The sequence below is a fragment of the Chelonia mydas genome, chromosome 2 (assembly GCF_015237465.2).
Source record: "Chelonia mydas isolate rCheMyd1 chromosome 2, rCheMyd1.pri.v2, whole genome shotgun sequence".
Classification (NCBI taxonomy): domain Eukaryota; kingdom Metazoa; phylum Chordata; order Testudines; family Cheloniidae; genus Chelonia; species Chelonia mydas.
This window is the reverse complement of record NC_057850.1, coordinates 63,094,506-63,109,045: the sequence shown is the minus strand read 5'-3', so window position 1 is coordinate 63,109,045 and position 14,540 is coordinate 63,094,506. Positions and strand designations below refer to the sequence as shown.

The 14,540-nt window shown below is 43.5% G+C and overlaps 1 protein-coding gene across 1 annotated transcript in view; it reads left to right on the top strand.

Annotated features, from left to right (window-relative positions):
- The window catches only part of CLVS1 (clavesin 1), a 135,320-nt gene extending 120,782 nt beyond the window's left edge, over positions 1 to 14,538 (top strand). Inside the window, exon 6 of the mRNA XM_007059459.3 lies at positions 13,227 to 14,538. Coding sequence (XP_007059521.2) covers positions 13,227 to 13,314 — 88 coding nt within the window. The 3' untranslated portion in view covers positions 13,315 to 14,538. The remainder of the gene's footprint in view (positions 1 to 13,226) is intronic.
- Positions 14,539 to 14,540: the final 2 nt, after the last annotated feature.

Below are 14,540 nucleotides of genomic sequence, written 5' to 3'. Positions count from 1 at the left end.
TGAGGAGTGGAGCCTTGGACTAGGTATGCAAGGAGAACGCAATTGAAACAAGGAGCCATGGATGGGGAAGAGACAGGACTGGGACAGGGACTTTTTGGAGGGAATGGGGCAGAAGAGTCTGTGCTCAGTCAAGCACACACCCCTTCTGGAGCCTGGCAGGGAACCCAAGACTCCTAAGTCTCACCAAATATCCACAAAACCCACTGGTGAATTGTGTCTTCTCCTCCTGTATTGCCAGTCCACACAGAGTCTGACAACCTACTATTGCTATCAGGTGTTCCAGTTACTCCTCTGCTCATGTGGCAGAGGCCTGTGTGGAGGATCTAAAGGTTCCAATCCTGCTGGTGAACAATGAGTATCAAAATAATGCCACATGATGGAATTTTGGGGTGGTTTTTTTCAGTTTGCTTTTTTAAAAACCCTAGGAAACTATATACACACAAAAACTATGTTAAAATAACATTATTAAGGTTGTGAAGTCAACCACTCAAAAGTTAGAAAATCTCAGAAATAAGGTTGCCAGTGTAACTTTAATTCAGCCTCTTTGTGCATTATGATACAGGCTTTAATTACTTCATCAGTTACTCTTTTTTTCCACAGGACCCTGCCCTTCTTCTGGGCACAGGAGGAAACTGCTTTGGGGCTGAATTGGGGTGATGTAGTGAAGGAAACTGTTGTGTCTAAGACGCCTGCCTCGTTTGTTGCAGAAATTGGAAGGTGTGTGATGAATGAGACGGGATTGCAGGGAGAGAAAGACAGTCTTATGGTTAAAGAGTAACAGCCGTGTTAGTCTCTATTCGCAAAAAGAAAAGGAGTACTAGTGGCACCTTAGAGACTAACCAATTTATTTGAGCATAAGCTTTCGTGAGCTACAGGTCACTTCATCGGATGCATACTGTGGAAACTGCAGAAGACAGTATGCATCCGATGAAGTGAGCTGTAGCTCACGAAAGCTTATGCTCAAATAAATTGGTTAGTCTCTAAGGTGCCACAAGTACTCCTTTTCTTTTTATGGTTAAGGCTCTTGAATGGTGCCATGGGGAACTGAATTCTATCCCTGCCTCTGCCAGAGTTTCTATGTGACGTGAAGCAACCCACTTAACTCAAACTTTTCACAGGTGGTCAGTAATTGTGTGGTCCTCGTTTTCTGGGTGCCAGACTTGAGACCCTGGGGCCTGATTTTCAGAAGAGCACTCACAGTGCTGCAAACTGAAGTGAGTGGGAGCTGGGCTTTGGACATATGCAGTGCTATATAATTCTAAGTACTCTGAAAAACTAGGTCCTTGGTGTCTCTAATTGGTGTCTGTCTGAAAGGCTGGAAGCCTCTCGCTCCTGAGGGGAAAAAAACAACAACCTTGGCACGACCGTCTTGTTTGCCACAGCGCATCGGCTTGTTAGTAGCAGGAAGGAAAGATTAAATAAGGGAGGCATAGGACTGAAAAAGGTGGCTTTCAAGGTGAGCATGTCATGAGCATGTTATTGGTACAGAAGTGGGGTTTTGTTAGTTTACAGCGCCTTTCAGAAGTGTGATCCAGCCATCTTAAATTCCTGGCAGCTGAATCACCACAGGTTTACTTCACTCGTACCCTACCTTGTCTCTGAAACCAATGGAGTTAGAGCAGTATAAACCTGGATTAAGAGAGTAGTAATCTGGGCCTTGTTGTAGAGTTTGTGACTGAATGTAATGTAATCACATTAAAATAATTACACACACATGTAAAGTCAGCTGCGCTCTCTCGCATATTTATATACATACCCCTACATAATGCTGTCATTTGAAAATGAAGGCTAATCTGCTGGAGAAACAGCAGGGTTTTCTTGGCTTTCCCAACTTCAGAATATCCCCACTGGGGAGTGAATCGCCCCATTTGTTTTCATTTACTCTTTCAATAGTAAGAACATATTTGAGCATTACTCAAAGCTTCAGAAGTGAGCATGAGGATTCACTCTTCTTTCCACTTTGGATTTGCTCTCCTAAGCAAGGTTGGTTTGGTAGAGAAGTTTAAGAGCATTGAATGGCTTTTCAGTACATCAGATATAGCTCTGAATGAGACATACTCCTGAGTTCCAACCCTGCGAAGACACTCATGCTTAACTGAACACAGGAGAACAGATTCAGCGAAATCAATTGAACTACTCGCACGCATAAAAGTGAACACATGAATACTTGTTTTCAAGCTCAGGGCCTTACACAGGAACCTTTTACATGTAGTGAATGCTACCCTCTACTAAGGGGTTAAACTCCAGCTCACCTGCCCCCATCCCCAACACACACACACTTCCAGACCCTCATAAACCTGAGCACTTTCACTTTCAGATTTACTGAACAGTTTTATTGAACAAAAACCACAGAATCTGGGATTCAGTTGTGCCCACCCCTAACTCTATGTGGTTGAGTAGCATAGAGGGAGCTAGCTTTAGAAGGGGCGTAACTGCAACAGGTGAAAAATATTGCCTCTCAATTTAAAGTCCCCATTCAACAAGGCTCTTTTTACTCCATCGAGACTTAAGTGCTCTGCTGAATCAGGGCCATGTTCTGTGCAGGTGTCATAGTGACTGAAGGACTTTGCAGACTGCTGAAGAGAGGAGTCACCTGATTTCTACTAAATGCCAGATCCAAAACTGAGTTGCTATGTTATGCTATATCCTGAAAGAGGATTGGCGTGAATAATTGTACTTGCAACTGATACAATACAAATCCCCCTCTACCTCCAACATATATGAGACACTGATTTATGAGGAAAGATTTAGGACCCGTTTTGTTTTATTTTTAAATTACCTTTAAAATGGGCCTGCCATCCCGTGTGGGAGCAAATAATAGAATTTAAATGTGTAACTAACCGGTCTGTGAGTGCAAACATTTGTGTTGCCAATTGCGATGGAGAGCCCCAGGTCTGGGGGACTCCTTAGAGCAAGCAGAATGAGCACATGTCTTGCCACTGTTGAGTACCATGCAAGACTCCTGTCTTTGAACAGGCAACCCCCAAATAACTGAAAGTGGGTGCTTCCCACTCTTCTGCATGATAGAACCCTCCCTTACTAGAGGAGTTCTGGGCACACTCGCTGGACCTAGACATCAATCTGAAATTGTTAGTGTCTCCCTCTCCAGCACCAACAAGCTGCTCCCATCATTGTGATAATCACCCGGCTTGGGTTTCAAAGCCATTTTTATTCCAAAGCCTTCCACAAAAGCTACTCCAAGGCAGAGAAACCACAGCGTAATCACCTAATTCTTGTCTCAGGGAGACCACAGCTGTCACCGCCACACACTGTCAGAGGGACAGCAAATTCTGGGTGTAACTAAGTAAATCCACCCCTTTTAAAAATGGATGCAGAGTAGAACCTCAGAGTTATGAACTGACCAGTCAATCACACACCTCATTTGGAACTGGAAGTATATAATAAGGCAGCAGCAGAGACAGAAAGAAGAAAAAGCAAATGCAGTACCATGCTGTGTTACATGTAAACTACTGAAAAAAAGAAAGGGAACGTTTAAAAAAGATTTGACAAGGTGAGGAAACTGTTTCTGTGCCTGTTTCATTTAAATTAAGATGGTTAAAAGCAGCATTTTTCATCTTCATAGCAAAGCTTCAAAGCTGCATTAAGTCAATGTTTAGTTGTAAACCTTTGAAAGAACAACCACAGCATTTTGTTCAGAGTCACGAACATCTCAGAGTTATGAACAATCTCCATTCCTGTGGTGTTTGTAACTCTGAGGTTCTACAGTAGATAGAGACAGAACCACCTGGCTCATGGATCCTGGCCTGTAAACCCACCACACATGAATCCTGGCCTGTAAACCCTCCCACCCTGCTTCTTTCATCATATAAATGGTGTATTCTCTACCAATCTGCTGATCACAGACCGGTCCTGAAAGACCATGCACAAGATTACAGGTTAGACTCCTGCAAAGCAGTCTCACTAGTGTCTTTGATCTTTCATTGGTTTAGGGTGAGGAAAATAGAATCCCTGAAGAAAAAGCTTCAAGACATCTTAAGTAGAATATTATTTATTGAATACTAAATGCTGTGAGTCTGTGCCACAAGAATAAATACTTTTAATGCTATTTTAAAAAAGGATACTTAAATGAGATTTAGCATTGACAGCTCCAAAATCCTAGACAATGAGGCATTAGCAGCATTACTATATCCTATCACATCATGTAAAGAAGTTCCATGGGAATTTCTTTTGTATCAGACTGCAGAAGGTGAGGTTTTACCCAAGAAGCAGGAGCAAAGGGCATTGGGGCTTTAATTGTTGTGTGAATAATCAGTGAACATCACAGGCTTACCTCAAGACAAGAAAAACTTCCAGGGGTGGAGGATGTCTTCTACTTTCCTTCAGTGGAAGCAGCTGTGATCCTTGGAGGACAAAGCCAGAGTTTGCATGTCCAGCTCCTGCCCCCAAGCAGACCTCACTTCTAAATACAAAGTAAACCAGCATCCATTTTAGATCAGTGGGTTTTAAGGAGAAAACAGTCACACGTTAGTGCTCTGACTAGTCCTAGCATTTTAGCTTGACACGTCTAGCAATAACTTCAGATAATATTATCAGGAAGATGATTCATACTTTCTAAAGCCAGCTAATGTTTGGATGGTATTAAACTGGAATGAGTCACCAGCACAAAGTAAAATGTGTGTGAAGGATCACTTGGCACTACCACCTGTGGGTTTAGAACAAAATGTTCAACTACCATGGAAGCAGCATGAATCCCAGTGAGGTTATCAAAGGAAGCAGGGAATGAATACATGACTAAAGTGCTCAGGCTAACAACCATTCAGGATTCCTTTCCTCCATCGTGACTTACGTTTCCCTGAAATGCACAGGAAGGACTGAAGCCTTCATCCAGTTAAGGCAGCAAAACTTTCATTAGCATCACTGGGAACACGGGTAGGGCCCAATGTTTTCATCCTCCTCCTCTCCTGTGACACTAGAGGTAGGTATTGCATCCACAACCTTCATTTGAGTTTTTCAGCAGATTTTTTTCAGTTTAGTCAGTCAATTGTGGTTTGCAGTATGAAAACCACTGAGACAAAAGATGTGCTTTGCAAGGCTGGAGGGATAGATATTGTAAATTGTGGCAGCAAATGCTTTAGAAGAAAACCAGCAAGCAAATCACTAAAATATAGTGAGGTGGGGACGAGGACTGGATGGAACAGAAGACTGATAAAGGGATAATTCATCTTTCTTATTTAGATGATTGGCTCACATATGGCCCAGGACATAGTGACTTGAAAGCGGCTGTTCAGTGTGAATTAGGGTGCTTACCTTTGCCCCCAGTGAGCAGAGATCCACACCACCAAACCCACCTCACAGATAGCACCCTTGATAATCTTACTGGCAAGGCCTAGGAATTAATTGGCAGGGAGGATGAACTATCCTCCGTGTCAGAGTTAAGATACACTGAGTGGAGGGGTCTTGGGGCATCTGCATTTCCACGGCCACTGTTCCATGGATAAACAAAGGTCTTTATGACCCAGGACTGTCCATCCAGCCACATTCACAAGAGCTAAATTCACTGAAGAGCATTCTTTTTTGAAAAGTGAATACACGGCAATATGCAGTTTTAAATTAATTAAATTGATCAAAATGCTCCATTCTCTAACTCACTAGGAAACACACACAACAATGTGGAACTGACTGAATTCTCTTCTTGAATATAGAAAACAAATACAGAAGGGCAAGGAAGCATGACTACATAGGCTAAATCTGCTTCTCGGTGGTTGTGGCTTATTCCCTGGTCCTGTGAGCTACTCATTCCTCAACTGCAGCCATCACCTCAATTTCAACATAACCCCATGACGTCTGAATTTATATACAATAAAAGCTGTTTTATCCGGCACTTCACCAACCGGAAAGCTCTATAAAATGACATTTCTGATCTTCATTGAAATTCAGGTTTATAGTCCAGTTGGCGCAGGGCCGGCAGGGAGTTGGTGCGCAGGCTCTGGGAGGTAGTTTGGGTGCGGGAGGGGGTTCAGGGCATGGGAGGGGGCTCGGGGTGCTGGACCGGGGACTGTTAATCTCGGGTGGCTTCCTGCAAGCGGTGACCTGTCCCGGGTGCACCTAGGCAGAGGTGCGGCAGGCAGCTCTGTGAGCTGCCTCCACCCACAGGCGCCACCCCCGCAGCTCCCATTGGCCACAGTGCCCAGCCAATGACAGCTGCAGAGCTAGTGCTTGGGGCGGGGCAGGGAGCAAAGCCGCCTGCCACATCTCCACCTAGGAGCAACCGGAACAGGTCACTGCTTGTGGGCAGCTGCCCAAGGTGAGCGCCCCCCAGATCTAGCACCCCACAGCCCTCCCATGCCCCAATCTGCTGCCCCGAGCCCCCTTCTGCACCCAAACTCCCTCCCAGAGCCTGCAGCCTGCACTTCCTCCCTCCCTCTTAGTTAACCGGCATTTTTCACTTATCAGAACCCCCATTCCCCCAACATGCCAGATAAAACAGCTTTTACTGTATATCACTTATCTCCACTGTGTATTTTCGCACTCAGAAGTCAGTGGATACTGTACCTTATAAAATATCCAAGTTCTTTTATAATATCTGTGATATGATCCCTGTGTAATAATCAGCCTAGAGTAGACCATGCTATTACACCATGGAAATCAATAAAGTGAAAATGCAGCTGTTTATAACACTAAGGGGCAGATCCTCAGGTGGTGTAAGTGGGTGCAGCTCCATTGAATTCAATCCAACTGAGGATCTGGCCCTAAGTCTAGCTTCCTATTAGGATACACCATTGTTGGAATAGAATATCCCATTCATGCATGGTGAAAATGGCCTTCAGAGCCAAGTAAATGCAGATGCATTGGAGTTACATCATGGGTGAACTGGGACATAGGAGATACCTTCAGAAATGTACATTTAATTATACCCACTTTACTCATGCTTAAGGGAGTCTACACAGGTTTGCCTTACTCACTGAGAGTCTAGAAGGTGCAAGCTAAAGTATTCTCCATTCTACTTTAACTTACATCTTCTGGCTTCTTGGCATGTAAGTTAGACATGGACGCAGAGCAGGAATCTAAATTAACTTATACCACCTTATCCATCACTTTGGAATTTGGCACTAGGTAATCACTTAAAGGCAACAAAATAAAGAAATGTTGGAATTATGAACTTCCACTTATTTGTGTCTTTCATTTAACTAAGTGTTACATCATGTTTATGCATGACACTGGTAGGAAAACAGTCTCTGAGTTTTATCAGGGATGATGGTATAAGTCAAGGTAAACTCGTCTACCATAAGTGCAAAATTTTGTACTGCCCACTTAACAGTTAAAATCAAAATGGCTTAAACTGGTATTTAAATGCTAGGGCTACAAGTTATATACACGATCATGCAGCCAACATGATCAGATTTCATTGATAGATTTTGATGAGCGACTGACAGAATTGCTGTGAAGAAAGTGTAAATATACCTTCCTCTATTTCAGTATTTTTGAAAAAAAAACAAAAAAACCCACCCTACTGTGAATCCTAGTTTTAATATTAGATTGAGCATTTACCCTTAAATGCGGAGTTGAATCTGTTTGTGCACATCTAGAACATTACTGCTTTCTATGGATTGAAGGCACTTGTTAGAGAAATGAAGTAGGCCCAGAAACAGGAGCCAAGAGAGTGAGTTTCACTGTTATAAAACAGGTATTTCATTTATTTAACTGGTTTTTGTAGCTAGACAATATTATAATCTATGGCAGGCAGAAGTGCCTTGTAAACAGGCAGTCTGTAATAGACCACAGTCTCTTTCTAAAATTAGGTAAAGTAATTACAGAATATAATATTTCAAGATGTATTTTAAAACACTAATATACATTCATATTGCAAACCTTCTACCAATTCACATCATCACATCAATAGGAGCACCCTGCCTACGGTGACCATACGTCCTGTTTTGGCCGGGACAGTCCCTTTTTTAAGCCCTGTCCCGGCTATCCCGAATTTTTGGCAAAAGTGGGCATTTTTCCCCTTGGCTCTTGATTGGGTGCTGAGGAGTGAGCGGCGATGCCAGCCCCCTTGCGGGGGCGGGGGGGGGGGGCAGGCAGGGCTCAGGTAAACAGCCTCGCCGAAGGCAGGGAGGGTGGGGTGCAGGCAGGGCTTGGGCAAATGGCTTGGGCCAGACCCATTTGTGTATGTGGGGATTTGGGCAAGCGGCTAGGGCCAGCCTTGCAGTAGGCGAGTGGGGGGAGCGTTTGGGCTAGCCCCACATGGTGTTCCGTTTTCCCTTTGGGAAATATGGTCACCCTATTGCGGCCCACTGTGAAATCTAGGACATTATAAGACAGATCCTCACTGGTGTAAATGGACAACATTCCTTTCTGAGGAGCTACATTTTAGTAACTACTGGAGCCCATGTACATGAAAAATTCCTTTTCCATCCCAGTGAGAATTAACAATCAACAGCTGTTTCATTGGTTTCTTCCTAACTCCTTCCATAAAGCAAGCAACCAAAACAAACAAAAGCAAAACCCAACAACAACAAAATCCACCAAACACACCTAAACTTTCATTTTCCAGCAAATAAAAATATCCGTGTTTAGAAAGTGAAAATCCGAACAGGACTTTGTTGTGATTACTTAGAGATGCAGTCGAGATCAGGCAAGCTGTGCTGATTGTTTAAATCAGTACTCTGCCCCTCGGGTTAAGCTGGATTTAAGTATTAGAAAGAAAGGGCTGAACTATTTATTTTAGTGGAGGGGGGGCTAAGCTGCTTTGAATGAAGACAAAGGGGGGAAACAGATTATTGCTGTCAGAGAGCTGGGCCACAGATAAGGTTGAGGTTGGGTCTCTGTTTGTATTATTTTAATGTGCTGGTCATTGGACCTGGTTTATGCAGTAGCCTGGAATGTGGTGAACAAGTGCACTGTGATGCATTATAATGAGGGATCTTTCAACAGGTATTCAGGCTATTTTAACTCAGACTGAAGGTGGGTTGGGGAAGGAGTGAAGGACTAGCCAGTGAGTGCAGGATTACATGTGCACATGTGTGAGTTGTGACTCCTATTCCAGCTCCTGAGCTGTACTAGTAGTAGCGGTGGGAGGGCTGCTCTGTGCCCTGTCAGTGGATTGGGGGATTCGCTCCCGCCCACCCCATTGTAGCTCTCCTGCCCGCAGATCATTTACCTAGGCTTTGTGTGTCTGTGAATGTCACCCTCTAAGGCTGGACATTCCAAGAGCCTTTGCTTCTGTGGGGGAGAGCGCACATTCTCTGCGACATCAAGTTAATCCCAGGAGGGGGCTTCTCACTTACGCTATGTTCATAAGGAAGGGGCTGCTCTCATTAAAACAAAGAAACAATTACCTGCCATTCAGAGAGCATTAGGATTAGCTGCACAGCACAGAAAGGGGTGAGGGAGTATGATTTGAATGGTTTGTTACGATGCATAGGACCTTGCTTTTGTGTCTCTTCCTCTCCACATCACTGGGCCACATTAGGTTAATTATGTGTGGAATATGAACAGTGGTGGGTGACACATGGAAGAAACTGAAGATATGGACCCTGCAATCTAAGCAGAGAAGCAAAAGCCAGGTGCCCTGGATGCTCAGGTGCTTGAAGGGTGAATTAAACGAGTTGACAGGCTTCAGGGGAGAAGCATGTTTAACGGAGGGAGATTGGAAGAAGGGAGATGAAGCACAGCATACCCGGTCCAGAAGGGAGTTTCAGGTGTATGGGCCCACATGGAAAAAGATGAGATGAGGAGCCTGGGAAGGATACAACAGAAGCGGTGAGACCTGCAGCCTTTCAGAGCAAAGATACTGTGACAGGGTCAGGTCAGATGGCTACAGGAGAGTGGTCCTATTGGGATCCAGGAAGTGGGTGGGCGGAAGCCCGCCCACTGCTAAAGGATCCCTCCCCGCAGCCTAAGACGGGGATCCACAGGACGTGGAAACCAAGTAATTCCGGGGGACAACTAATGAAATAACAGGGACAGGAGTGCAGTCAAAGGGTCAAACAAATTGAACCAGACAGGGACACTGAGCAGAGAACCCCAGACAGCACCCACTGCTCCTCGAAGGCATCAAGGGAGTCAGTGGACGCTGCCCAGAGGAACTCTGCCCAGATACGCGAACGGACGGAGGCTACAGGATTGTGTTAGAAGGCAGATATATTAGTCCCAGATTAAGCAGGTCAGTTTTCCCTGCATAAGATAACAACAGCAGTTCCAGAACAAGAAGGAACTTGCTGGAACAAATTCAGGCCGGCAGGCTAATTAGGACATCTAGAGCCAATTAAGAAGCTGCTAGAATCAGTTAGGACAGGCTGGCTAATCAGGGCACCTGAATTTAAAAAGGAGCTCACTTCAGTTTGTGGCGTGCGTGTGAGGAGCTGGGAGCAAGAGGCACTAGGAGCTGAGTGAGAAGGCGTACTGCTGGAGGACTGAGGAGTACAAGCATTATCAGACACCAGGTGGTGAGGATAAAGAAGGTGTTGGGAGGAGGCCATGGGGAAGTAGCCCAGGGAGTTGTAGCTGTCGCATAGCTGTTCCAGGAGGCACTCTAGACAGCTGCAATCCACAGGGCCCTGGGCTGGAACCCGGTGTAGAGGGCGGGCCCAGGTCCCCCCCAAACCTCCCAACTCCTGATCAGACACAGGAGGAGTTGACCTGGACTGTGGGTTCCACCAGAGGGGAAGGTCTCTGGGCTGTTCCCCAACCCACATGGTGAGTCAGCAGAGACTGCGGGGATTGTTCTTCTTGCTTTTTCCCATGCTGGCCAGCGATGAGGTTAGCTGAGTGGACGGCAGGTTTGAGCCACTAGCAAAAGTGGCCAAACTGAGGGCTGCCGTGAATCTCTGAGGCCAGCAACTCCGCCAATAAGCGCACGACCCACCAAGGCAGAGGAGGAACTTTGTCACAGCACCCAAGTGAGGAGTGACGATAAAGCTTGAGCAAAGATGTCCAGAGGCAGCCACTGAAAGGCAGCATTTGGCAATCATGATATTTTTTTCCATTATACGTAGAAGAGGAGCTATCTGTGGTATGTTTGCAAATGTTGATTTTTTTTTTAATTGCAACCAGTAGGGGCATAAACCAAGCTTTGCAGAGGAAAGGACTGATAGACTATGAATGCTGTTTTTCCTCTTGGTTTCAGTTTCTTTGATATATTACAGTACTGTGCATGCATGTATATGCATAAACACACAGAGAGAAAGAAAGAGAAAGAGACTATGTTCTTATTTGAACTCAGGTTGCATCATTTTCACAGCTGTGTAATTTGTTTTTATGTATAGAGCTGGGTCCAATCTCTATTTTTGTGTGAACTCAAACACGATGGATTCAGTAATCTTTGTGTATTAAAATGCATGCATTCTCCATGCAATGGATATATTTGGGGAAAAGTATTTTCTTGAAACATTTGATACAAAGACTTCATATTAAGTATCTAGTTCTTGTGATCTAGAAAACCTAGAATGAAGCTGCTTGGAGATTTTTTAATTTGAAAAAATAGCTAGTAAAAAACAGCTATTTAGATTTAGAAACCTGAAGACTCTACTAATTTACCAATCAATCCTCACCAGGATTTGTTCTCTGTTCTCAGTACTGCAGGATGCATTTAAGTAATGATTCTTATTAATTGTCCAGCAGTATCTAACCAGTGAGCAGTGAGCCAGCTAGTGGTCAAATAGAGGTTATCATCATATTAAGGACTAGGAATTAGAGACATGTACTATAGATAATGAACTGGCAGTAATCCTGGATAACTGTATCAAGGAAAGACTGTTCTTTAAAACCATACTGATTATCATGTGGTTTATGATTTTATTTCTATCTTTTTTTAATTTTAAAACTCAAAATGATTTCCCCGTTGGTTTATTCTTAAATGTTAAAACCAAGTGATTTTGCCCCAACTAACAACACGAGTAAATTCCTGCCCCAAAACACAGATGATTGAAGTGTGTAGACAAATCCTTTATCCCCCACTATAACGAGAAACATCATTGGAGCTATGCAGCATATCTATCCTACAAAATACACTGGCCCTTCCCTTCTTAAATTGTGAGCATGGGCAAAGGTAGAGGCAAATAGCTCCAGTAAAATGAATGTGTTTTATTTTTTCCTGTTAGTTTAATGCATTCAGTTTTAGTTTTTGCATGTTATCTTGCCACTATCAAATTAAACTCCCCTTAATACTCACTCATTCACTCCTCTCTAACTGCTCATAGGCACACCACAAAGCTTAGCACTGAATGACAAACTATTCTCATCAGCTTGAGGATGGAGAGTTGGCTTTAAAATGGTCTGCTGTTTAAAGTGAGTTTATGCAAGCCAAGTTGTTTCAGGTAGACAGGGTTGTGATCTAGAGATCTGAGCACAGGACTGAGAGTCAGGGACTCATCTCTTCTCATCCTGGGTCTGACCCCATCTGGGGCCTTGGGCTAGTCATAGAAGCCCTGTACCTTAATTTCCCATATTTGTAAATCAGGGTTAATTCTTTCTTGCCAACCTCAAGGTGTGTAGCAAGAATAAATTAGGCATCAGTCCTGCAAGCACAGGGCACACATGAGTAATCTTACATATCTGAAGTCCCACTGAAGTATTTGCAGGATCAGGGCCTTGTGGCCTTATCCAGAAAGCGAGACCCTACAAATCCCATTGTCTTCATTTCAGCACCTCATAAGAACAGCCATACTGGGTCAGACTAAAGGTCCATCTAGCCCAGTATCCTGTCTTCCGACAGTGGCCAGTGCCAGGTGCCCCAGAGGGAATGAACAGAACAGGTAATCATCAAGTGATCCATTCCCTGTGGCCAATTCCCAGCTTCTGGCAAAAAGAGGCTAGGGACACCTGGCTAATAGCCATTGATGGACCTGTCCTCCATGAATTTATCTAGTTCTTTTTTGAACCCTGTTACAGTCTTGGCCTTCACAACATCCTCTGGCAAGGAGCTCCACATGTTGACTGCATTGTATGAAGAAACACTTCCTTTTGTTTGTTTTAAACCTCTCAGGGTCAGGCCTTTCCTTTACAGTAAAGAACATGAATGATGATGTGTAAGCGTTAGATAGTTAAATTGGACATGTAATAAGCAAGTGGCATTCCTGTTAAGCATATGTTTTCCAGTGATTTTATATGGAATATATATAGTAAAATCAATACTTTTATGCATTTCAATTGAGCACCATAGAAAAAGCAAAGGTCACGATATCCTAAAGAAGCTAAGGCACGCTGAAGATGTTAGTATTTCTGCCTTACTCTTTCTTAGCATGTGTGTGTTTTGCTTTCAGGTCTCAGTCTGTGGTGGAACCTGGCACGCTGAAACATGAGGAACTGGGTGAGAGCGAGAACACCCAACTTCTACTGGCTCTAGACTGAGTTCTGCATCACCAACACGCACAAACGCATTTCCAAACTTCAGCAGCACCAGAAACCTGCCAAGCACACAACACGCTTTAAACAAACACACACACTCTCACACTCTCTCTCTCTCTCTGTGTGCTTGAAAACAGGTCCTTCATTTTTCCAGACCAACTAACGATTGTCACCAGCCACCTGTCTGTGCAGCCAAAGCTAAACAAAGACAGAGATTTCTTTTGGTGCAGGTTGCTAACTAAGATAAAGTAAGGAGTCTAGTTGTGAAAAATAAATAAATAAATTAAAAAAATTTGTTTTCCTTTTTAGATTTGCAACATTAAAATGACTGAAAAGCGAAGGACGAACTCCTTTGTACACATACAAAGAATGCACAGATGGATGTTTTTCTGAGTCATTATGCAGGGATGCGCTTTAATTTTCCTAAAACAAAGTTTAGATTAAGTGCATTTTAAAGTACAGTATCTTGAAGTTAACCTGTGCAGTCGAATTATTAGGTTTAATGTAGCTCGCAGACCTGAGATAACAGCATCTCCAATACCCTTCAATCCCTACCAAGGTTTTTTTTGAAAAAACAAAACAAAACCAAACCCAAAACATCACCAGCATAATGTCATTCAGCATCACAGTATGTGATATCATCCTGGCTGCTTGAAGGGTTCATTTATTTCTGTACCCTGAAAAGATTATTCTTTATTTATGAAGCCTTTATAAAACTGTCAGCTAAATGTAATGAGCTATGTGGGCAGCAGACACACACAATTTGAAATGCAATTACTTAATTTTACCAATGTGTTTTCCCACAGGCAGCTCTACAGCCTGTGAGCCCTGTGTGTGTCTGTAAATGTGTGTGGCGGGGAGAACTCTTTGGAAAAAATTCACTGGTGATTAATGGTTCAATCCAGATTGTTTCATTTAGGTCACTACAGCAAATGAAAGCTCTGCAGAGCCATTTAACCCTCTTCCCTCCTGCAATCAGCTAAAGGTATAGCCAGAAGGATCTGCTGATTGCAGATGATGGCTGTGGTTGAATCGGAAAGGGAAAATTTAGAATGAATTATATAACATAGTACTTTGACTGGAAGGAAATGTGGAAGAACAGAAATGTAGAACTGAAATGCCAAAGATCAGTTTGTTATCTCTCTCTTTGCTCTACTTGCAAAATGAATCCCATCCCTACACTGAAATGGAAATAGATAAAAATAACAATAAAAACAATCCACTGTTAA